Raw genomic sequence first — 26,183 nt, 5'->3', positions numbered from 1 at the left:
AGTCAAATTAATAGCAATAAAATTCCTGAATTTGACCAAAATTCCACAAACAACTGAAGTGAAATGTGCATCTACTTTTTACTTCACATATAAGAGTACAATATTGAGTAGTAACTATTGGAAACGGGTTTTCCTAAAAAATAAAAATATTTATAAGAGGAAAAATTCTTTGTTTTAAGGTATTATTTTTTGAAAATTTTGTATAAATTCAAGTCTAAAATCTATATGTTTCAATGCATGGCCAGCGATGCAAATTGAAGGAAACTTAAAAGGAAGTTTACCTAATATTTTACCAAAAACTCCCTTAAATATAAATTCGGAAATATTTTCAGTTTTTAATTTTTTGAGCAATTACTGTTATTTTTATTTCATTTCATTTTTTGCTGAAAATTATAATTATAATTTTCACAGACCTGAGTACGAGTGACGGGAAAGAGCTAGCATAACATGCGTAAATGCTTTTACCAGCGTCTAGATCAATACTTAATACACTTTCGGAAATTCATCCGGCACACATAATGTGCAACTAAGTGGCTTCCTCAAAAGGTCATAATACCGATGGAGTTTCTAAACAGAGACATTTATAGCGAATAAGGGCGAAGGTTTGCGATGAAGACTAATAGGAGATGATGAATGACTGAATTAGCAATTCACATTAGATCTCTCATTTCTGTGGAATACGCCTGGGCAGGAAAGCAGGCAAATAACGAGAATAATTCTACATGGAAATAAGGGAAAGCATCGATCTAATGGTTCCTTCTCAATAAAACGAAACTGCACGTGACGATCCAAAACGTGGATCATGACAACGTCGGGCATCTTCTGACTAGGGAAAATGGAGCCTTATTAGTTTGAAAAAAAGTCCACATTCACCTCAAAGATCGGCAAATGGCAATGAAAAATTATTTCTGGAAATGGATGCGGATAAATTTTACATTTCTAGCTTCACAGCAGATGTAAAACCCAAATGTAAACCTTTTGCAATCTTCCACGATAATTTGTTTGATTGCTTCTCCTATCAATGACATCAAATTATGGTTATTTTGCAGGAAACCATCGACAATAAAACGATGCGTACAACAAAATCAACTTCGTTACAATAATTAGTATGAGTAATTTTGGGAAATAACTACATAATCTTTTAAATTAATTGAGACGTGCGAGCAGTTTTTCCTGTGAATTTTTCTTAAAGTGACCTAACTAAGGAGTTTTATATACAGTAAAACAATTAAGATATTAAAATATATTCAAGCGCATAAAATGGACTATTTTCATACACCCAATGGATTCCAAAAGAGTCATAGCCATCACGTAAATTAAACGGCATAAATTAATTTTACAGAATTAACTCAGAAATGATGAGCAAGATAATGCAAGCGAACACAAGTTGATAGTAATGTAATCAAAATTATTATTCATAAGGTCGAAAAATGATTTTGAAAATAAAACCTGGAGCAAAGGCAGCCGCAAACGAAAAATTCTAAAATAAATCTATCAATCACTCACAGCGCATGAGGTGTTAAGGAAAAAGACGACGATAGGGAATACAAATTACTAAACAAAGTTTGTAATTCTGTAGACTTGAGGATGGCAGGTGTAACTTCGTGAAACTCATTACTCATTAAGAAAATGCTGACAATGTGCAGGAAGGGGTGATCTAAAACCCATTGCGCTCGAGAAGGCTAAATAGGCTACGAACTAATTACAATTAGCACCAGAATACGAATACAAAGAGTAAATAAGCAGCTGTTTTCACATTTCAAAGTGATATAAAAGTCAGCGATGCTCTCTAAAAAATATTACAATCACACTGAGAGAAATGCCCTCGTTTAGACAGACATTTTAAGTCTTTGCATCCATCTTTCTTATTCCCTCATCTCATTTCTAAATCTGAATTTTTGCAATGAGCGGGTAAATGTACAGTCTTGGGAAGCGAACAGGAAAAACGCGGAAACAAAACTTACTCGCGGAATTACGATACATAAATGGTCATCCATTAATTATGTGAGGAGTTTAGGGGGGAGGGGGTCAAGCCGATTCTCACTCAATCCAACGTAGGGGAGAGGAGGGATCCTGGCAAGTATCACGCAATTTATTTTCCGCAAGAAACAGTGTAAAATGTGATTATAGACTCAGATCTTAGTAATCTTAAATAATTGTCTTAACTAATATTAAGGAAATATAATAAGTAAAATAATCAAAATAAATTGTTAAAAAAAATAATATAACGCAATGAATCATAGATTAACGTATTTACATTGAAAATACGCATTTCGAACTATCTCACATGAGACTAGAGGAAAGCGGTCGAGTCAAATCTCACCATATATCACTAACATAAGTGGGGAGATGGTATCCAAATCGTCAACATCATCTCACGTAATTGATGAACGCCCCCTAATATCTTCATCATTCTACTTTAACAAAACACCCCCACAGATTTTCGGCCTCAATCCTGCAGTTGGAGTAACTGTGTCCGAATTGATTTCCACCCACTTGTCCAGAGGCGGATCGGAAAACGCCAAATCGACTCCAGCGGAACGCCGAAGCTCCGTGAAGAGGCAGGGAGCGCAGATAATCTGAGATTGCTCCACCCACACAGACATCCTCAAAACGGGTGAGAGCATTGCCGGCGCAGACATCACGGGAACTGGTTGGAGAACCATACATATCGTTCAGCGCGAAAGCTAGGCCACGAGTAAATACTAGAAGACAAAGCATTTCAAACAATAAAACTTCTAAATCGGCTCTTCATTATTTTCCAATCCAAACAGTGGCGGATAAAGAACTAACTCAAAGGAGTGGGGCACAACAGGTATCCTGTGATAACTTTACTTTTGTCGTAATACAAAATAATTAAGTCACACGCAAAGTTCAAGAAAGTTTTAATTATACATAGTTTTCCTTCAGCCTCACACGCTGTGAGAGATAAAAGAGTCCGTTCAATCATACTCAGGCATCATGCATACTTTACACTACTATTTACTACTCAACTGATACCTAATTACTTACTTTACAGGCAATTTCATACATTTTACTGAAACCGTAACAACATGCCGATTTTTCAATGGTGCAAGAAGTGAGAACACGTTTTGAAAATTAAAAACTAAAAATATGAAGTTCGGCAAAAAAAACCAAAACCAAAGAAAATAAAACACGATTATCAGCTAAACTCGTAAAAAAGTAAAAGGTTCTTAGCTTGCACATAAGAAATGTTGGGATAAAATGAATGACTTCTTCACAGATCGAACCCGGGTGAGAATTTTGAACTACCAACGTTTCCATTGTCACCTAGGAAAAATCATAAATTCCCTGAAAAATGTATCATAGCTGCCCATTAAAACATCAGAGGAATAAATTCACACCTGTCTGTAATGTAGAGATTTCATCCACTCAATTTGCCGAGAAAAAATCTCCGTTGAAGCACATATTTTAAATTTATAATAATAACTTTGTTAGTACAATTTTACATTTTATTATGGATAGAAACACTATTTTCGCCATTTGAAGATGCCGCACAGCGGTGAAACTCGGCTCAGCAATACGAGTGAACGAAAATTCTAGAAAAATAGAAAATATATAAAACTAATAACATTTACACTGATACAAGGGGGCTAAGAATTTCGTAGTACCTAAGCAGAGAACTTTGTTTCGCTGTTGGAGTAGCTACCATTTTCACTCTCGCAGAGGTCGGTGATGAGTTTAATGACCATAAATGACAGAGAGTTGACGTATATGGCACGTGACGGACGAGCGTCCTCCAAGCCAACGCTCAACTGCAGCGATGTTTTCACACTTCCCTTCCGACAACCGCCCAGAGATTTCTTCTGTTTCCCAATCCGCCCCGTGCCCGAGAAAATGAGTCTCTTTTCTCTTCGTTAGCGACTCGAGAAGGCGGGGAAACTAATCGCAGACGATCACAATTACTGTAATACGGGCAGCAGTGCCATTACGGACGTCGGTTTCACGAAATTTCAAAAGGGAAAGATTTTTTTCGTGAAGAGCCGAGGGCAGGGACGAGCAATGTTATTATGGGTGGAAGGATTTCCTTCTTCTTCACATGTCAGCCAGCACTGACAAAAACAAGTAATGCCAAAAGTTAGTTTCATTTTTTGCAATATAGGGCACAGATTTCACATAAAAACCTTATACTTCAACTTCATTTAACACCTTCAAATTAATTTTTTTAAATTAGGGAATGAATAAGAGTCTATGATTACTTTTTCCCTTATGAAGTCGTTATAAAAGCTAACTATGTGTACAGATTACAACATTACAGAGTAGGAGTTAGGTAGTAACTACCAAACGATTTCTTTCGTTTAAGTCAAGTAATTAAATTTTATGAGGAAGTTAACACTCAGGATGAACATTCCTGCGTTTTCAGCTTACAAATTTTACTTTGATATAGTAAAGGGACAGTGAAAGGGAATGTGGTCCTACGTAAGCTACAATTTCACACTACTCAGAGTCCACCATACTCGCTCGACGGATTCCAACTCCATGGCGACGATGAAAAATGAGGCAGCTTGGATACGGGTCCTTCTTAAAAATCGGAACGAAATTAAAGTGCGGCCGGCGACCGTCTATTTTCACGCCAGAGAGAAGAGAAAATGAATCTATTTTGGGCTGCGTCGAAAGGGAACGGATTGACCACGACGGCCCCCATGAATAATTGAGGACATGGTGGCCGCAACGGACAAGAATCGAGAGGCAAGCAACAAGCATAAAAGTCACAGGAAGGTCAAGAGCTTGTTATCAAGTGGGTCGAATGAAGACTGCTGGCACAGCACAACCAAGATGAACAAATTTTTTTCAAGCCCTTTTCACACGAAGCACGACATTGCACAACCTTAAGATCCTATATGTAAATCTGTTATATCCATGAACGGAATGTGGCAAATTTGCTCCCGTTCTGAAGGGTTTCTTCACCAAATTTCTTTACCTGTTATAACTTTTTTTTTGGTCAAAAAGACATCATTAACAACAGTCAGCAATAAGAATATTTGCTTGACGATGCTACGCACTCAATTCTCCTAATACCTAGTCATTTAACACTTATATTAATATATTCCTCCGTTTACACCATTCATCACCTGCGCCATATATCTGATCCGAGTTCTTCCTCTGCCGTAGCCCTTCAGCCTGTCCTTCAACGACTGCTTTCAACATACCACCGCGTCTCATTATGTGGACGATTAAGTTGTTCCGTTTTCTTTTTAAGGTTTCCATAAGGCTTCTCTCCTACTCTTCTTAGGACTTCCACATCGCTGAAATTAATTTTTAACGCCCCTAATCTTGACTTCTTTGCAGCTATTTTTGCCCACGCCTCACTAATATAAAGAGACATGCTCCAAATGTTAAGTCATAACAAACTGCTTTCTTGCTTCAACGATTTAACTTCCAAATTTTAGTATATTCTTCATTACTCATGGATGGGCCATACTAATGTCTAAAATGACATATTTAGCATTAATTAACATTATTCCTAATCTCAGTTAAGCATGGGTAGAAGAGATTCTATTGAATTTTGGACTTACAGATACAATTCCTGAAGACATAGCAGGGAAAGCCCAATTTTTTCGCCGTCAATAAAAGAGCTACAACTAGAAAAGATTTTGAAATTTTAATAAGAATACCATGTACCTACGTTTCTCGGCGCAACTTCCTTAAGTCTCAAGAGCGTTTCAGTGGGATATTGAGCAAACAAAATACACAAGCCCGACTCGACTAGCAGATTTTCTAGCACGCGCCACAGTTTAATATTCTCAAGCGAGAAAAGAAATATTTACTAAACCATATCAAGCTTTTCCACACTCACGACCTTCACGAGAAAAAAATGACTCGTCGACTCGAACATAAAAAATACGACGTAAACAACAAAAAAATCTACCATCGAGAAAATGCTCGTGCCACATAGAAATAAAGAAGTCGGATTTCCAAGACCACAGAGTAAAGCGGAAGACTCAGAAGCAAAGATTAAAACATCAAATAAGTAAAGGAAATATATGCATGCTTTTCTCTTAAAAACGTCTGAACTTGAACATTAATGAAATATGCAAGAATTCGTGAAACAAATATCTGGGATGCGTATTCCTTGCAATCAGGTCAGGAGGGTTTCCTGTCAAGCAAGACGGTTTAAACGGTAGAGACAGCGAAGCCAGAGAGTGGAGGGATCCCATAATCTCCTCAGATATTTAATTTATTTGCAACCTTGTTCAATTTGTTGTCTTGTTGTTCTTGTCGTCTTGTTTTTGTTGTTGCCAAGAACAACAAGACGATCGGAACAGGCCAAACATTTTTAATATAACATCTCATCAAATTAAAGCAGCGCTAAAGTCTAACTGAAATTTAACGACCAGTCCTACTAGCTAAAAATGCATTCTATTCTCTAGCATAGTTTATTCACAGTTTTTCAAATTTAATGTTGGACGCTAGCGGTAATTTATTCGCTATAAGATAAATTAAATTCTTCTATTTTATCGTTTTGAAACTCAATTTCAGCCATAAATATTTTGAATACATTTATACCGTACAAGGATAATGTATTTAAAGTCACACTATAGGCGGTGATTCCGTTGTTTATTTTTATATCGATTTTTTCCTCTGATAGAAGAATACAACATTATATTGTGATGCATGAAATCATTTCAGGCTTGACGTGGTGGGAATACGATATATCCTAGACAAAATACAAAACACCAATATTAATTTCCACACTTTAACACACAACACCACTTCCGATTATGGTTTCGACACTTTTACGTAATTATATAAAGGTCATTACCCCACATTCCTTGAGAATGACCGATAAGTGCTGAAACCAAGGTAGGTAGTGCAGTTGTGCACTACCTACCTTGGTTACTAAAAGAGGAAATTAATGTTGGTATGTGGAGATGGATAGTTCAGAAGATCTCCACGTTTATCTAATTCAGTCATTAGTGCTAATTCAGCGAGGGCCTTCACAATCACCGTCTCTGACTTGGATACATAAACGAATCATCTAGGTCACCTTGGCAACAATGCAAAATATGATGGCACCCCTTCCGATCGTTACGGGTCTGTCATATTTTATTATGGATATATTTTAATATTACGATATTGTGAGAGTATCTACATCGACTATCGCATCATAATTCTAATTAATGATATAGAGATGATACAGCCTTTCAATTGTGATGAAATATAGAAACAATCTAAAATTTTCCTGGTGAATAATATTCAGGAATCCTCCTCGGATTTTTCTCGGTTAATTCAGTCGTATTGTCCGACGTTTCGGAAAACGACTTGTATTCCATTCTCAAGGCGTGTTAAAGTTAGATAGACAATTGAAAAGTAGGCTGAGGAGGAAAAACCTAGCATGTCTTAAACCTACTGGAGACAATAGGAAAATCATCGTGACTCACCCCAGTACATTGAAAGATCACTTGTCATGCTTTGAACACCAAAGTAACTGTTAGACAGTAACACGTCTTGAGAATGGAAGACAAGTCGTTTTTTATAAACGTCGGCCAATACGACTGGATTAACCTGGTGTAAAACCCGAGAAGAATTCCTAAATATATGAACGTTTACCTCAAAGTATATACCCTTCTTGCTCTCCCAGCTGACAGCTAGCTCTTGTAAGGACAAAATCTTTGACGGCGGCGTTCCCGGCGCCAATTCCCTCCGTCCTTCGCGTCAATCCCCCTCCTCCCACACTTCCTCCCCCTCCTCCCGCCGTCGTCGTCACTAACACTCACGCAAGGGCACGGCACGCAAGGACAAAGTCGCCCCGCACCCAAGCTCCTCATCACCATACCCGCGCCTCACACCCAAAGCTATAACCGCCTCCACCTGCTCCGTCTGCAACAAACGGGGCCTTCCATGGTGGAGCCCACATTCGCGGGTGTACATGCACTGCCTACTCCCTTATCGGAACTGGAGACGAAACATACGAAATACATGTTTCAGCACGATGGTTGAATGAAAAAAAATAACGAAAGATGCTATACCACCACCACCACTGCTGCTGGTATTCTAATGCGAGCTTAAAAAGGTTACATTCTCTCCACGCGCTGAAATATTAATTTACGCATCATAAAATAAGATCGGATATTAATAATGTCGGTTCCGGAGAACCGTCAATTTCAGGACAACTTCAAAACATGCTCTTCTAATTGTAACTAATCGACTAACAACAACAAAAAATAGGCTTTCCTACGCAAATTTTCTAGGAGTTGCATTTGAAAACCCACGTTTTTACACAGGATTATTATCCTTTCCAACACAGTGCTGTTCTGAGGACAGCCAACTTTGAAGCTTCATTATTTGAAAAAAATGCAGGTAAATCTTAAATAAATAATAATTATTTTGGTAGTTAAACTTTTCACTTTGTAATTTTACATCGTAAATAACTCTAAAAACATTTCTATCCTTAAAAGGACGGAAAAATGCTAACATTTCTTAATAATGACATCTCTTCAGAAGTGACGTTGCTAAGAAGCATAACTGGATAGATACGGGGTAATACGGGGGGAAACGGGGTGACGTTATTGCACATGGGCGAAATATGTTAATCAATGCTACAATAAAAATGCCGCTTCGAAAAAATGTCATAATGTTCATTATACCTTAATATTCATGGTTAACCCAAAAGTAAAAAAAAGACTCGTCGCCCGAGTACTTGTAATTAGCAAATGAATATTTTAATATGCCTCAATAAATAGGGCCAAATCACGCTAGTGACATGAAAATGGTGCTATGGTTGGCTGGAAATGCTGGAAGCAAGATTAACTGATAAAATATAACAATTGAATAATCCAAATAGTTTGAGGCCATTTATATTGGTTTTAAACATCAAAGGAAGTGGCCTATCACGGTGACAATTTCGTAAATATCATTATTTATAAATATTATTATGAGAGTTTTTGCGTTGATTCACGAATAGGAAACATACCTCCTAGACGAGGCCAAAACTGGTAATAAAACACAGAAAAACTGAAAGGAAAGTTGAGGGATCAAAGGTAAAAAAACCTAGTATGGTTTCTACCTACTCGAGACAATAGGCGAATCCTCGTGAATACACCCCAGTACACAGAAAGATCACTTGTCATGCAGTGCACATCAAAGTAACGCTTTATATATATTGACATGATACAAATTCTACCTCCAGGGATGCGAATCCAGCCCCCACTATAAGATCACAGGAATTGAGGATTCATCACATTGCATAGTCAAAGACACAGGCCTGCGACTTCATCCATGCACATAGGAGGATATAGATAACTTGCATTTAAGGTCACTGAATTTGCTTGGGCTATTATAGGCACAAGATCACGTCTAATGTTCCCGAGCCTCTGAAGGGCCCAAGAGTATATGTTATATTATCTCTAGAAAAGCCCTAATTGGGAAATTTACCGCTCTCGATTAAAAATTCATTTATTGTAAGAGGCAATACTTACGTGATGTATCTACAGTTAAATACACTATGTTCAATGGAATGTAAATAATCATGTCAACCAACTATATGTAAATAAACTGAACAGTAAATAATCATCATCAGAATTATTATGTTTTATACCAGTGAATATTAGAGCCCCTCAGCAACGTCATTGCATCAGAAATAGAATGGTAAGTATACTGAATGAGATGGAATGCTAAGACTCGGGAATAGTAGTCACGTCCGTGCACGCATGAATAGTAAAAGCAAATTCTGTGACATCAAATGCCAATTATCCCTGTACAGGGAGGAGAAACTGAACACAAAAAAACACCCGAAAGAGTAATTGTAACCGTTTGAAGGACAGAGTGCGAGACCGCATATCTCCCCGATAAGCAGCGATGTACCCTCGGGAGCCTAAACACAGCCCAGTAAAACTATGGATTGACTATGAGTATGGACCTATGGATTGACTTTGAGTACACCTTGGCCGCACACCCCACTCTAATCATAAGAACACAGTGGGATAGGACGAGAAGCTGTAACAATAAATACGCTGATAGAAAATTGCAGGAACATCACCCCCACTAAATTATATTAACATTTATCATAAGTCTCGAATGAAAAGGTATACTAACCCGCCAAGGTTCTGGCCACGATCATTACAAAATGGAACCCTCAAGTCGGCCTCTAAATGTGTTGTCACCCACCGCCCATTTAAATGGGTTTACATGAGTCGCCACTAGCGTCGCCGACGTACCAAGTGATCCGAGTTTCACGAGAAAATAAGGTATAATTAGGGATGCAAACCGAGATTCATATACATGATTATGTGATCTATCAAAGTCAACTTTTTAATGCTAGTCCTCGCAATTACAAACATTATGCTTCAAAATACTGAAAAAAATTGGATCAAATTGCACTCATCACCGCGCCGCGGATATTTTTGAAAACCGATTAAAATGCGACCGAAGTGGCAACGGAAATCAGCCTTCTATGGGATGGAATTGGGCCTCCTCTATGCTGTCCCTCGGTTCTCGTATTGAGGCAGATTTCACGCGTCAAACGCATGACGCATCTTTTATTCCCCACCGCTAATTGTAAGCGAAAAACCCGTGACATTCTCTCCGGGGTGCGTCATCCAGAATTGTCTGGATGAGAATATTGACACTGGAGCACAATCGATATCAAATAAGATACACTGTCACGTGGCGCCAGTTTTAGGAAACGGGTGAATATCATTCCTGTCACTCTCCTCCCCGCATTCAACGCAAAACCTTCAGCCGAAGTGCGAAATGCGCATTAAGGGCAACGTCACGGCTCGACGACGCGATGACATTCGGAGGAAAGTAGCGCAAGTGTCACAGTTTTATGACGATAAAGGCTATGCGTCATGGTTTTATACAAACAGTCGAGAGAGTCGACGGAGAGAAAACAAAAACAAGACGATAGGTCCATTGACTGAGCCAACATCTAAGACTATAGTAACTTCATTCCAAAGCAGAACATAGATAAGACCTTCAATTTTCAATTTGATGCGGGGAACAAACAATTCCATTGTTAAATCTTCAGGAGATTATTATGAAACACGATGACAACCAAGCAAAACCTCAATAGCAACAGTGGAGTTCTATGAACATCAGAAGCAGTCATAAGTTTTACATTATTATCTCCATTACTATTTCGACATCTGAAAAAACGGGAGCGATTGCTTTTACAACGACTTCATACAACATATCAAACGAGATTGCGAGATTGGAAACTGATGGAGAAAGTAATTTTTGATCTTTATGACTATAGATTCTCTAAATTCACATTCATACCCATGACAGATCTTAGCATAAAAATAAAACCTACCATTATTTCCAATTATTTATCAATTTCAATGAATACAAATTACTATAAGAATTAGATATCAAGAAAATAACTGATACTGTATTACGTAAGTACTTATATACGAAGATAAACAAAAATCGACGTATGTAATCAACGTAATCGTTATGCTCTCAAGACCATCCACCTGAATAACTGTTAACGGGTATTATTAGTTAGGAAGTAAAATCACAATTGGTGAAAGAATTAGCAAGAAATAGCCATAATTTCACAGGCAGAAGGCATATTGAATCAGAATAAAAACTGATTGCTGTCCGCAATACGAACTTATAACGGGTTTCATCGTGAAAAATCTGGAGACTACTTCGGACGATAGATACGGAAGAAGAAAAAAATACCTACAAAGACAATAATAAAGAACCACGAGAATAAACCAAATACCAAAAGAATTGATAGAATAACCACGGAAAGAGACGATGAAAATAACCCATTACAAAATGTATTGAGCAGGAGGAGGTCCCATGAATCCTAGGTAGGGGGTAAGGGACTTTAGAAAAAAAACTAACCAGGAAGAAATCCACGAGATATATGGCCTAAATTAAAGTCGAGAAAAAATATACTCGGGGATAATATAATAGCAAAAAAATAATTGCTATAATGCACATTTTAAGCCTCAAAACAATTATGGTGACGATGAAACTTGTTAGAAAACAGATTTCTTTGGCAACAAGTGACCCACACCATAAGTCTTTGTGACGCCCACTGATAGTACTTTCATTAACGGCCACAAAGTCACTTCTAAACGTAGTAAAACTGAGGAGCAGTTTTCAAAAAGCATAGGGTAAATTATTTTGAAAGTATCATAGGAAACCAAATAATAAATGTTAAAAAAATCCAACTTTACAAATATTCTGGCCAAACTGAGAGCCAATTACATGACGAAAGACTACAGAGAAACCAAGTCTCATTAAACATAAATCAAGTCAGATAATTTTCCACAGCGGCACGAATGATAAAAAAAATCATCGAATAATTTGTGAATTTCGAAACTTATTACGGCACGGAAGGAGAAAGTCACAACAGGCGCGAACGAAAGAACGAATTACTTTAAATTTAGAGAGCAAAATCAGCGGAAAATCGAGAATTTTCTCTTCAATAGACTATTTTGAAATTCATTAAACAGGAACTCGAACGATAAAGAATTAAATAACACAAAAAAGTTCAGTCATACAGCTTTGATGATTGCTTTCTCACAACCGAACGCCTAAGTATGACCAACACCACCGCACAAAATACTCGATAAATGAAATAAGCGACTACGAAAGAAATAAACAAGACATGGCTAGCACTTAAATAACACATCTGCTCACATAACTGCCAATAAGCGTGAAGCACAACCCATGAAATTGATGATTGTGGCGGCATTATAATTTATACAATATTACTTCAACATAACTGGCATATTCGGGAGTGAAGCCTTCGGAGAGCTGCAAATAAAAATCCTACAAAAGCGAGGTGACGATGGGAAAATAACTAACCCCAACCCTATATGTTTGGTTAGGCACGCCCATGGATAATTCTGAGATGAGCTCTATCCTAACCCATTCAAAAAACCTTCAGGTTAAAGCACATTGAGGGCGATGGTATTTTATAAACACCTTACAGCTAATTGTGACAACAGATTCTCTTCACGAATCCAACATATGATTCTGGCAATAAACATCCTGTCAACTGATCTTTAGAGAATAGGTTCCCTCCCATAAAAACTAGCAGAACAAGAACCTTGCCAGAGGATCACGCGACGTCACACGAAAATTTTGCTGCCGAAACCTTTGACGGCAGGAAAATTAGTGGCAAATATTTTCGCTTTCCGATTCCATTCGGAAGGCCCAGGGTATTTACCAGAGTTCCAGAAGAGTATTGGCGAGCAAAGACGACACTGTGTCGCCTACGGGAACGGCAGATGCTATGCATTTGCAGCATATGGTAGGGTTCTTTTTTTCTTCTCCGAGGAAGGGAAGGGAGCGAGGTCAGCTACCAAACCAACGGAGACCCGAGAGAGCAGAGCCGAAGCGTTGCCGTTTCACTGTTGACGAAACTGCTCGCCGAGTTTTTAAGGTCGCGCGGTACAAGAAAGCGATTGCAACCGCTTGAGAAAGTCACGGAGCAAGACTGCTTTTCCGGTTCGCAGACCGGAGAAGGCCGCGAGGATTCGTCTCCTCGGAAAACTGCGGAGGGACAAATCCGTACAAAATACCTCTGACTACGATCAAAAGCTACTTCATTATCGGCAAAACTTATCTCATCTCATTGTCATGTCCTGCTAAAGTCCACCTCGTAATCATTCTCTAAAAAACCATTGAAATGTACTAATGGAGTACTTACTTGGTGTAGGAAATTTAAAAAAAATATCTTCATAGTGATATTCAACGCTGAGTGGGAGGTATTCCTTGCGGATCCCCACGTAAAGGCGGATCATCCGCACGAGCGTAAAAATTACAAATATTCAAAGAAAAACTTGGTCGTATCACTAGAAATAAATAATAAGAAATAAATTACTAAAAATATACTTCAACACCCCAGGTTAAGGTATTATAGCCTCCGTGTAAGAGTAAAATCTAGGGCACTGAAATGAAACATTAAATGGTTTTCGAGGAGTACACTCCCTGCTTCATCCAAATGACCAAATTTCTCTTCAATTCCTAAGTATAAGGCCTCAATTAGATAATAAAAGAAATTATTATCAAGATTCATGACACATTTGCGTGAGTTTCACGCATTAATGTAACGCAGCTACTGAAAGTGACATTGGAGCGAACATGTGGAATATAGAGGTTCATATTCGTAGAATGACAGGAAAAATGCGGAATTTCCCAACGAGTGAAGATATGACATGATATCTTGACGACACCATATATAAACCTTCAGGAATCCACAATTTCGAGGTATTAGTGTGAAAATACTGAAAATTAATAGCACACTTTGATTGATTGGTGTGTATAATGGAGTGTGAAATTCTTCCGGTCATTCACTTGGCATTAACACGAATGAAAATTTTAGTCGTTCTTTTACGGAAAGAAAGAGGTAACTTGAAGACGAAGGAGGGAATTTTGGGAAAACTTGTTCACCTTACATTTGAAGAGGCTTGCAGGATTTCAATGAGTCATGTCACCTGTCTAAGCTGACTTTTATCTTCTGAAGGAGATAGCAGCACTCAGTTGAATCTATCAGAGACAAATGGGAGACAACTCAAGGTCGCGTCATGGGTGAAGTAGAATTTTCCCAATCGCATGCGAGTTCAGATAGATAGCACTACCACAATGCTTCGTGGGTTCAATAAAAAAACATAATAGCGGTCGTCTACTTCCCCTTACAAGCTTGGAGGGAATACTTCTAGCTCTTCCAATTATCTCTAAATGAACTTATAATGGGTTGAGTTCTTCGCGGCACGTGCGAGGTGTACCTATCCCGCTAGCAACATTCATCTAGACTTCATCTTGAATAAAAGATACAGTGTCCGGCGCGATGCGGTGGAAATCTTTGATATTCAGCTTATTAAAACAACTTGTCTGTTTCCACACTATTTTATTTTCACCGACCATGGTTTCGGCAACTTGTGTTGCCGAAACCATGGTCGGTGAAAATAAAATAAAGTGGAAACAGACAAGTTGTTTTAATAAGCTGAATTCATCTTGAATCTTCACAATTGAAATATTAATTGAGGTTTATGCATTTAATTGAGTATACTAGCAAGTCATTTCTTTCGTAGAGCAAATGAGCAAGCATGTTTTTGGGATAGGACGGACATCTGCTAAACACAGATTTTAATTTACGACTAACACAAAATTTTGATAAGGAATGCGCCTAACTAGAAGGTTGAGGAGATGGAGGTCAAGGAACTCAATTATAGAACCATCATTCACAACGAATGACATTGATCGTTCAGCATACGCGCTTAAACTTGTACTTATTTAGTGATGTTCAAGCGTGTTTATTTACTTAGATATAATAACTTCGCCTTAATATTCTTTAGCCCCCAAATACCCTTATTTATCTCTCTGAAAACTGGTACTTAAAGAGGCGACCAAATTTTTAGATGATTTTTATCCGAACCCAAACAATACGAAACACTACGGTAAAAGAGCAGAGAAAAGTCGCATAGAGAAAGATAAACAAGGCGAGAGCCACTATAATGATCTGGGAAGGATAGAAATCTTTATCACCCAAAATTGTAACTCATTAATGTGCAATTAAACACGTCGTCCGAAATATATACCTATTCATTAGATGTAATTTACTACAACAATAATAATTTGATGCAATTACTCAGCATACATGTAATTACAGGGCCTACTTCCCCGATTGCCATCCATAGCACTTCTCCACATACCCTCCCGCTACCACCACCCTCTCCTCTATCTTACATTCCTACATCTCGTCGCGCAGAGTTGGCTACAGGCCCAAGCGGACAAGTAATCGCTTGGGGCGCCAATCTATAGCAAGAGGGGATCTGAGGAGTGAAAAACAAAATACTAAGCTTTTATGCGAATTCACAAGGACTGTAAAAATTACGTTAAAATGTATCCATAGCAAAATAACAAAGGGTAAACCGTATCCATTGCGTCTTTGGCACAATTTAGATCTGAATGAATGTATTAAAATAGATAACTGCCGAAGTTGACCTGAAGATAGAGCAAAATACACTCAGATATTTTCGCCACCGCACAATAACGGTAACCATGGCGTCAGGATGAAACCGTAGCATAGGTTTAACTACTATCAATACATCCCGCAGGGCATTGTCAACAGCTAAATGAATACATTAAAATTGATAACTATCAACGCTCACTTAAATAATAGCGCTGAGGTTCAATTCATTGTCTTCGAGTTATTCCAAATAATTAAGAGTAGATCGTGGCCCGAGACACACTCATCGTCGATCAATCAATTTAAGTAATAGTTAATAGTGTTTTTGATGCATTCGGACATCTCGAAAAATACCGTCCGGGGCGAGCTCTCAAAACACTACTCAAAACAACCTTCTGGTCGAATCACTGATTGCGAGGAAGTTGTCTTTTATTTTTGCGTTAAATATGGCTGCGAAAAAGAGTGAACGCCCGCGACGAAAGCGAGAATGGCTCATTGTCAGACAAGGATGACTGCAGACGCTGAGTCGCGAAGACGCTAGCTTTGAAAATAGTTGAGATTGCCCGCTAGCCGTCTCGTCGGTGGGCTTAAGCGCGTTTTATTGCTCTAGATATGGAAAACGGGAGTAAGGCCCCAGATATGCTGACAGTGCTCGCGCCACTATCATAAGAGGGTTGTTCCCGTGGGCCTCAGTTCCATTCCTCTTCCTCGTCCCCGAAACCGGGCAAAGAAAGCGCTCACCAAGGTAACGAGTGACGTACCCGGCAGCGCTGATTCCAGCGAGGAGTGTGGGGGATCTCTGCTCTCCTCTCGACGCTATAGCCTTCGGGGCAACGCGCGGGTCATATCAATCACCCTTCCACCCACACGCCGCGCCCTAACGATATCCCGAAGGAAAATAACCTTCCGCGCCGGACAGCTGGCGATTCAACCTACATTCACTCCAAAAATTGAAACTCAATATTGAAGTACATCAATACCTCAATGGAGGCTAGGGCTTCAAACGTAAGTATGTATTTGATAATTAATTCAGAGAAAACTTCCATACGTCTCACTTACTAAAAATTACAATATTTACATATTACATAAAATAAAAATTACTATATTTATTTCGTTTACAGCGAAGATGTCCCTAACGCACTTCCACCTTCGATCATTGTATTAAGTATTGAAATAAACCCTTGCAAATTGCAATTTTCCACGATAATTAACTGTTATTCCGACTCGGAATCGATGTTACTAATTTATCGTCAAGGTGATTACCACATGATGGTTACCACACCGGAAACCGGAACATTTAGCGATAGCACCAATGATGAAGGAGAAATGACCGCGATCACTTCCGCGATGGCTCGAGGGATGGAAATCCTTTTTTCCATCACTCGGCACGCCCATTTTTCCGTCGCTGAAACCATTGCCAGCACCGTCTTGCAGTCAATCAGAACGCAGGATCATTAAAAGCGACAATAACTCCATGTTTGGCTTTTGTGGACGACAGTTGTTGTCAGTGACCACTCCGGAAAAAATGACGGAAAAAGGGAAGGCGGAATGACCGTGTGATTCGATAATTGATTGGTCGACCGATCACTCGGAGGGACGGAAAAGAGGATCGTGTATTCAGACGAGCTTAGCCGACTATTGGTTTACCGACGACAGACTTGAGTTACGACTGTTTAGCTCGTAAATGTATAGTCCCACCGTACATGGACGTCATAGACAAGGTCAAATAACATAAAGGAGGTGGCGAACAGCCTATATTCAATTGGAGGAACTGCAATCAAATGCGTTCAATTGAAAAATAAATAAAATAATTCATTAAAATAACCACACAGCCCATATACAAAATTTTTGGAACTCTTCCAATGAAAGTGACTTAGCACAAACAAGGCTTCTTTGTCTTTCTATTAGAATGTGTAAAGGTAATGAATTAAACCGTAAGGATACAAAAATTCTTCATCACTACATCCAAGGGGTACAATTGTTTTTTTTTCTAAACAGAGTTAGGTACAGAAATTGATAGAAGAAATGGTGGTCAAGGGATACCAGCGAGTCTCTGTTTTGCTCTGACATCGAGTGGAAAATCAAATGCACTACTAAATACCTAGTTGATCTCGTCTGTTTTCTTTGCCTAATTTCTGTACCTAAATCTGTTAAGGAAAAAAAAACGCCACTACCCCTTGGCTTATCGCCTCCCATATATAATCAAATATATTTTGTACAAATATATCGATACATGAAAAATAATATAATAATGATGATGTTTGGAAAAAATAAGCGGAAAGAGAAGACCGTGGCCCAAATTGCTTTGTTGCAATTTTTTTCACGACGTCCATCATTGCACTATTGGTGTCCATCTAAAACCGGGCTGGAATGAGTACCATTCGCAATTCCAGCGATTTTGCAGAGGCAGATTCGATAACCGTTGTTTACTTCGATCGCGGACGCAGATGGGAAAGAGGGAAGAATAGCGCACGGAAAAGTGTGACGAAAGAGTCGTTTTCACGTACGTGACTTCACTTCCGAGGGCGATGAAAGCGCGGAGAGAGAGAGATGTAAGCCACCAAGCGGCTTCCTCCGATTCTTGAAGCGCATTTCCTGTAAGGTGCTCACTAGATATGCATCCCTCGCGAAAGATAACGGCTGAAAAATCAACAGGAAGGAAGTGAGGTAAACATTCACCGAGGGAGCCACTGGGCATGACAACGAAATCGGCAAACCCGATAGGATTTACGGTCCAATGAAGACTTGTAAAATATCTCGAGAGATTGCCTTGAATGAAAAAAAAAACTAGGAAAGAAGAAGATAGCAGGAATGATAAAACGTATCCGAAAAAAAGACTTAAGAGAGGGCACCACTCCCGCCGTATTTCGTCTCGATTTCCAGGCATGTTACCTGTTTAAAACTTACGATAACTCCTTGAAATCACCGGGTTATTTCAGTTCAGGCCCTTTTCAATAATAACCTGCACCTCAATGATGATTAATGGCAACGGTGTGCTCTAGATAGTCTAAAAAGTTTCACCATGTTAACGGAAGTTTTCAAAAAGTTACATGACAGGAAATCAGACCTAGTAATTAGATGGTCCACTGGAAGATAGGCGTCCTCTTCAGCGTCGTTAAAAATAGTTGGATATTAATTGGCGTTACATTGGATTAGAGAACTTGATATACGGGTTTAAAACTTACGGAAAATTCTTGACAATGACAATAGACTAAGATCAAGACAATAGACCAAGCCAGTAGTTAAGTGTAGTCCAAGTCCATTAGATATCCTGCTAAGTTATTAATCATTAAACACGGATAAAAAAATTAAATATCAAGCTGAAAACTTCTGAAATTTCAACGATTTCCCAGACAGCTTGATAACTGTAATAACGGCTAATTCATCGACACAGACGATAAAGATGGGCTTGACTGCAATAAAATATTACCCAGGGAAAATTGCAAATAAAAATGAATTTTAACGATAATGATTTGACATCTGAATGGCATGTGGGAACAGGATGCTTAAGTTTTGAATATATATATACTTATGTGTCAGAGGGTGAGTAAAAATGAACATTTGACCATAAGAACGTTTTGTTGCTGGCATCCTGTAACTTCTCTGAATAAATGAAATGTACAACCACAAATCACAATAAGCGTCATTTGTGGAAATAATTATTCATCCTGATATTTGCACCATTCCGCGATATTTCAATTCGCGTATAACCATCAGCTTCACCGTACAGCGGCATGTACACAAATTAAAATATGATATTGTGGAATAGAAATTGAAATGTCAACATGAATGTCATGAACTACTTAAGCTGATTTCCAGAATAGTGGTTACTCATTTAACTCAAGGAAAAATGATTTAAAATCAATTTCACGATTGATGCGCAGTCTGAGTCTACATCTACATAATAAGTCATCCGAGCCTACTCTAAATTGTTTGGCGGGGGGGTGGGGGTGGATTCACGATTGGCAAAACCCTCCACCTGTTGGACAATGACGTAATGAGACAAGTTTAACTGCTACGACTGGGACTCCAACCTCTGCTTATGGACACCAAGGAATAAGGGATACTTCATTATTCCCCAGCACAAGGATCGAATCTCTTGCATAACGACACTCCCACTAACTGGTATGATCAACTTATTGACATATTATTATCTCTTATACGGACACTTTGGCAACGCATGGGTTATCTGACCTGCCGCACGTAGCGTAACCGGTATAAGTAAAACGCGTAGGTACATATTTTTCGAATTTTTGTGGAAGTAAACGCATTTTGTTTATTACTCCCATTTCTTTCAATACCCAGTTTTGACACAAGACATATAAGTAATTTGGAGCATGGTAGGCTGGCTCATGGATACAACAGGGCGCTTGGAGGCTGATCTAAGAGTCCCGAGTTCATATCCCGCGTGAAGCCAACGGACACCCCTAAACAAAATCACAGCGAGGTGGCCCGGGTTCTACTGATGATCGAAGGAAGGGGACAAAAGCATGTATTGGCCCCTGTATGTATGCAATTCACTCGCCATTGACTACGTCTAGGGTGAGCCCTACCTTACCTATCCGAACTAACCTTCGGTAGAATCACTAAATGAGTGGAATAGAGGGACAGATTCCACTCAGCAGCACGTTTAATGACCCCTATTAGTAAAACGAGTACATATTTTCACTATTTTCGAGGTAAAGTAGTCGAAGAATACAGAAAATTCGAAGGATCCTAGTGCTGGGGGATTAGGAAGTATTCCAAAGTCTGAGATGTCCGTAAGCAGAGGTCGGAGTCCAAATCGTAGCAGCTTAACTTGCCTCATTATGCCATTGTCCAACAGGTGAAGGATTTTACCAATAGCGACTCCCCCTGCCAAACATCCAAGGGGTGTAATTTTCGAAGTAAACTCATGGTAGAGCGATAAGAGTGACTATTTCAGCTTTATTAATTCCTAATACCTTTATTAATTCCTAATACCTTTATTAATTCCTAATAAAGTATGCTTGCGAGATTAATCCAATATGAAAAAAATGAAGTTGTCAATTTATAAATTTCGCTTGACTTGAGAATGCTATTCGATAAAATGAAGTTGTCTTGATGTAACCTATGACTAAAGGACACCTATCTCGAGGGCACCTATTCCTGGTCACTGTCCGTTAGTGGGAGGTTTCGATGCACGCGTCTTGAAGTAGTTCTCTGGAGAGAATCGCGAAAGCCCGTCGAGGTCGACCGATGCAGGCGAGTATAAACAGACACCCGTGACGTCACACGAGGCAGAAAAGAAAGTGGAACGTCTGTTGGACACGCTTCTGGTTCTGCCGAGGATGGAAGGAAGGGGACAGGAGAAGCGTGTAAACTCCAGCTGCGGCAGTTGGCTAGGACGTATGGGCGATGCAAGCTGTTCCATAATCATCTCGAATTCTACCGTCTGACCGCAGCGCAGCGGGCCGAAATTTATAACAAGAGTCAAAAATCCAGGAGAAACTCCTGATCACTGAAATGGCAAAAAAATAATACGAAACGAACCATAACGATGCTAATTTTACGGCGGAGACGCTCAGAAAAAAACGTTCTTAATGGAAGGCTTATACGAGGCAAGAAAAGAGAAAGCAAATTATGTAACATCGCGAACACGAATGCTTAGGTTTCCTGTGTTGATAAAGAGATATGACAAAATGTGACAACGGAAAAAATCATACGCAACAAACGTGTCAGTAACCTTGGCTCATTACATGAACCAGTATATCCATCAAAGAAAATAGGTAGCCCGGAAACAACTAAAATACTGCGCTAGGAAACGCAAAAGCATAGAAGAAAATTACACATTACAGTGCCTACCCAATAACTTGTCTCGGAAGCAAAGGACACAGCCAATAGTTATAATATGGTTAATTATGACATGGCACTCGTAGTGATTACACACACGTCAACACAATGGGCGAGGAGCATCGGAAGGTATTTTTAATTGCATAATATCGTTCATTACGTTAGTATAACCAGCCCTTCCATTAAATTATCAAATCAAGGACTGAATATGAACAATTTCCACTAATATTCTTACAAATACTGGTGGAATAAGGGATCAGCTGTAAAGGCCTCCAACGATTAAAACTAGACCTAAGAAAAAAGAGGGAAACAGTTTCGAAAAATTACTATTGAAGGCCAAGCAAAAGGAAACAATTAAATTTTCAAGACAGCATTAGAGATTTTCACTGAGAAGAACGACAACGGAATCAACCTCTTGGAACATGAATATCGAAAATGTATCTCAACAACATAAAATAAAGGAAGTAGCACACCTGTAGGTAAGAATGTCACCTTTTTATAGGGTGCATTCTGACTAGAAATATGTCTCGGGGGCAATGATCAACCCTCTGAACTATTGAGTCCTCACTTCAACATCGAAAAGAAAGTATTTCAGAAGAGACAGTTGGTGACTTCCGCTGTTACCTGAACCATAAGAACACTAAATGTGTGTCAAGATAAGGGAAAGTCTTCGATCGCTCTAGATAGTGATACGGGGCAAGGTTTCCTTAACGAGAAACTGGGAAGATTCGTATTCGAAAGATGTCTCTAAGAGACCAGACATCCATGCTAACTAGAACAGCTCGATCGGGTCCATTGCAATATACATACGCACTCTTTATAGTCAATTTTTTGGTAAATAAAGAAGATGGAGGAAACCTGTCAGCTGTCCACAGAAAGCAATCCAGTTCTTATTGAACCAGTGCATAGAGCATGTAATTAATCATAATCAGAGAAACAAATATTATTATCTACTAGGGTCACATAACCATGGCAACACGCTGGGAAGCACAGGAAAACGAAAACACAAAGGCTGGATTGACACCTAAAGCCGAAATGTTATGATTCAACAAGGTCTCACAAATTAACCACATACGCAGCCCAAGTCAATAAACACCCAAAGAGAAATAAAGTTGCACTAATATGCAGTTTATAAAAATACATATCGCGCATTGAAACAATAATTTATACTCACACAAGGAAGAGAATCCTTGAATCAATGTAAATGACCGTGCGCTTTGATTCCGTCAAGGACATTTGGAAAGAAAATACGCAGTGAAAGCAAGAGAATGTGATTTTATTGATGTGAGAATCAGTTATCTAGGTTCCAATAAACCAATGAAAAGGCATAACAACGATGATAAAAATGAAAACGCTCATAGGTTTTTTTCAGGATCACGTAACGAGTACGAAATGATCTATACCAATACGAAGGCAAATTAAATGGCAATGACGATTTCATCCGGAAATGAAAAGGTAAGGTAATATTATTGCAACGAGGGCAAGTTACAAACCTAATTCTACATTAAAAATGAAAAATACTCCGGCCACGTTCTGTGAAAGGGATAATAAGACTACAACTTTACACTACACGATAAACTTCAAACGAAAACGAGCGATTCATTAAATAAATAATGACAACTCAAAATAACTAACAGCAACATATAAAATATTGCATCATATATTTTCATAAATAAAAGCTATGCTGACATTATGGGGTAGAAATATACTTACACTATGCAAAACAAGGCAATACAAATTGCAGACCAATATTGAAATAATTTAAACGAAGAAACACGAATAGTTCTCCCGGAATATAAGGTGAGAACGGAAGGATAAGCTACAACAAAACATTCTAAACTCTATCTCACAATAGAATAATTGATATCAATTAGCAACTGGCTAATTATTTGTTAACAGTGAAGGTTGACCACCATTTTCACAATACCTTGGGTTTGTAGAACCATTTCCTGAACGATTCCATGTTGTCCAACACCTCACGTCGAACGTTATAACAATGACTTAAGTTGTGAACCGTTGCACAGCCTATTAATTATTGCAAATGTCATTCTTCGAATTCAACGCATCGACACTGACTTTGCACTGAAGTAAGACACAGTCTTCCGTCCGAGAACTCAAAAACACTTGGGTTTGCTATCAGAGATTCTGCGACGCTCGCGCCTCGCCTTGCGGCGAGACGCTGAACTAAAAACAAGTTACGGCTGCCGAGCGCAACCAACATTGGAAGAGAGGGAAAATCAAAGGCGCATGCGTTGGTACTCCCCTCTGGAATTGATGAACTCAGCTTTGATGATGGGCTGACGAAGTTGTCTACAAAGAGAGGTGCGCAAGGCTAAAAAAATATATAAAGAAAGTGGTGTAGGCGGGATGGGTGAAGCTGCATATAAAGTTCCGGCGAGTAACCCCGGCCAACGGGAGATCAGCAACTGAGAGCACTGAAGCAGCAGTCTTGAGGGAGCATCTCCTCAGAGGAACACACCAAATAAGGTATGTTAACATTTCATCACACCTAGCATAGCTCCTAGTTGGTGAAGGGATTTCTAACAAACCTACTGGACAAAACTTCCAAGAAGAGGGAAAATTTTTTTGGAATCGTGTTCTTCAGATTGACGTGGTTGGCTGCGGGAATACTAGCATCGAACATGGAATTATTTTTTTAAATTTATCCATACTTCTCAAAAGTTAATCTGAAACATATTTCACAGAGATTCTCTGATGAAAGTGAACCTTCAGCAGCAAATAAGACGAATTTACGCAGTATAAAGGTTTTCTTTACCCTGGGAGAAGTTTTTAGGCACTTCGGTTAATATCCGAACATAGTATTCTTCAAATAGAACATTTTTGGCTAAAACAATGGAATCAAATCTAAAATAGTAATGACCACGCCAGATATTTTAAAAGCCGTCGTGATGATCTGCCATGCTTTCAAAATTGACAGCACGATATTTTAGTTCCCATCATGATGGAACTGAGAGGTGGATTAAACAGATCTTAGTATTCAGAATATTCTTTTGAGCCTAAATATTCAACTCAAATAGCGTCTTAGAACCGTTAATCACCTGCTTTTTTAGAGTTCATGCGAAGGTACGAGCGAATGCTCAGCGAATATGGCATCGCGTACATGGTGGCAAATTTCGGGACACGGAAAATATTATGTCATAATTTTCCTGACAGAATCTGGGCAACACAAATGAATGCGATACCTTAGAGCGGGGAATAATTATGTGCCTAAAGTAAATCGACTTTTGCAGAAGCATCTGGATGATTCGAATGTGCAAAAACTCGTGGGTTACGATCCGGTCCAACATCTCCATCTGTGCTTAGTTAAATTTCTTGAATGGTAACTGCAGCTCCTCCTATTTCCATTTTAATGGCTATCGTATTTGCGTCGTGACAGCTCTTCCGTTTTTCGTTTTCGTTTCTCAGTCTACATACCAGTCACTTTAGGCATGACGTTGGCGTCTTCATTCCATATTTTCTTTCATAATTTCAAGAATTCGTTCATGATAGCGCTTTAATACATTTAATATCGTTACTAATACTCGCTAGCTATATCAAATTTTAACCTTCAACGTAACGTTCCTATTAATATACTTATGCTTTCAGAATTTTTCTACTAAATCATGAGATTTACTATTTTTTGACTCAATGTGCGAATGGTCAGTGTTTCTGTTCTATTGGCACATGCCTAGTAGGGTTAAGAATTGCATCTTCGTCCTATGCCCTACCTTAAAAATAGTGGAGTTGACAAAAAGCCTAATTTTCGTTTTTAAGATTTGCAAGAATAAGAATTTTCCTCAGAGACCTTTTAAATCTATGGATACTTCCTCGAATTGGAAGAAAAATAATTATTCTATTTTCATGAGAATTTCAAGTACATTATACTAGAATGACTTAAAATACTTCAAACGCGCTACATTTTTCGCTCTCTTTCAGTCACAATTAGTTGCATAGCAGCATCGGAGCTTTTAGGGATCCGAAAAATTTTCTAAACCAGATAGATGAATCCTGAAATTTTACTACCGCTATTTTTACAACTGTTGTAAAAGGAATACTCGGTGAATAGCCGCGGTGTGCCTCAAAATAGTCGCTCATGAATGTCATGCAAGGTGAAAATACTCCAAGAAGAAAACCATTCTTATGCCTTGAATATTTATTCGATAATTATATTTTTATAGCGACAAAGGTTTCGCGTTTTTTTTCGGAATATATCACCCACTTAATACATTGATGGACATTATATTTACAAGTTACTCGATCGAAGATATCGTCTATCAATAAGAAGGCTCATCAAATGTATTTTGAGTCCCAAGAATGAAATTAGAATGGCGACATAAAATCCTCAAGCCACAAATTTTTACGGAGCAACTCAAATGTAGAAGGCGATGAAAAATCGGGAAAACGCGAAGGAATCAGGCAGTTTCTTTCGATGGTGCATATGTTAACGACGCGAGGGTAACGCGCCTATTAGGAA

General features: G+C 38.8%; 1 protein-coding gene across 3 annotated transcripts in view; it reads right to left on the bottom strand.

Moving 5' to 3' along the window:
- Window positions 1-23,853, bottom strand: part of LOC124153612 (lateral signaling target protein 2 homolog) — a 106,079-nt gene extending 82,226 nt beyond the window's left edge. For all 3 annotated transcript variants that reach the window (XM_046526895.1, XM_046526897.1, XM_046526896.1), the window contains exon 1: window positions 23,637-23,853. In XM_046526895.1, the coding sequence (XP_046382851.1) occupies window positions 23,637-23,672 (36 nt within the window). In that variant the 5' untranslated portion in view covers window positions 23,673-23,853. The remainder of the gene's footprint in view (window positions 1-23,636) is intronic.
- Window positions 23,854-26,183: the final 2,330 nt, after the last annotated feature.

This window comes from Ischnura elegans, chromosome 2 (genome assembly GCF_921293095.1).
Source record: "Ischnura elegans chromosome 2, ioIscEleg1.1, whole genome shotgun sequence".
NCBI lineage: Eukaryota > Metazoa > Arthropoda > Insecta > Odonata > Coenagrionidae > Ischnura > Ischnura elegans.
The sequence above is the reverse complement of the archived record's forward strand: the minus strand, read 5'-3'. Positions and strand labels throughout refer to the sequence as shown.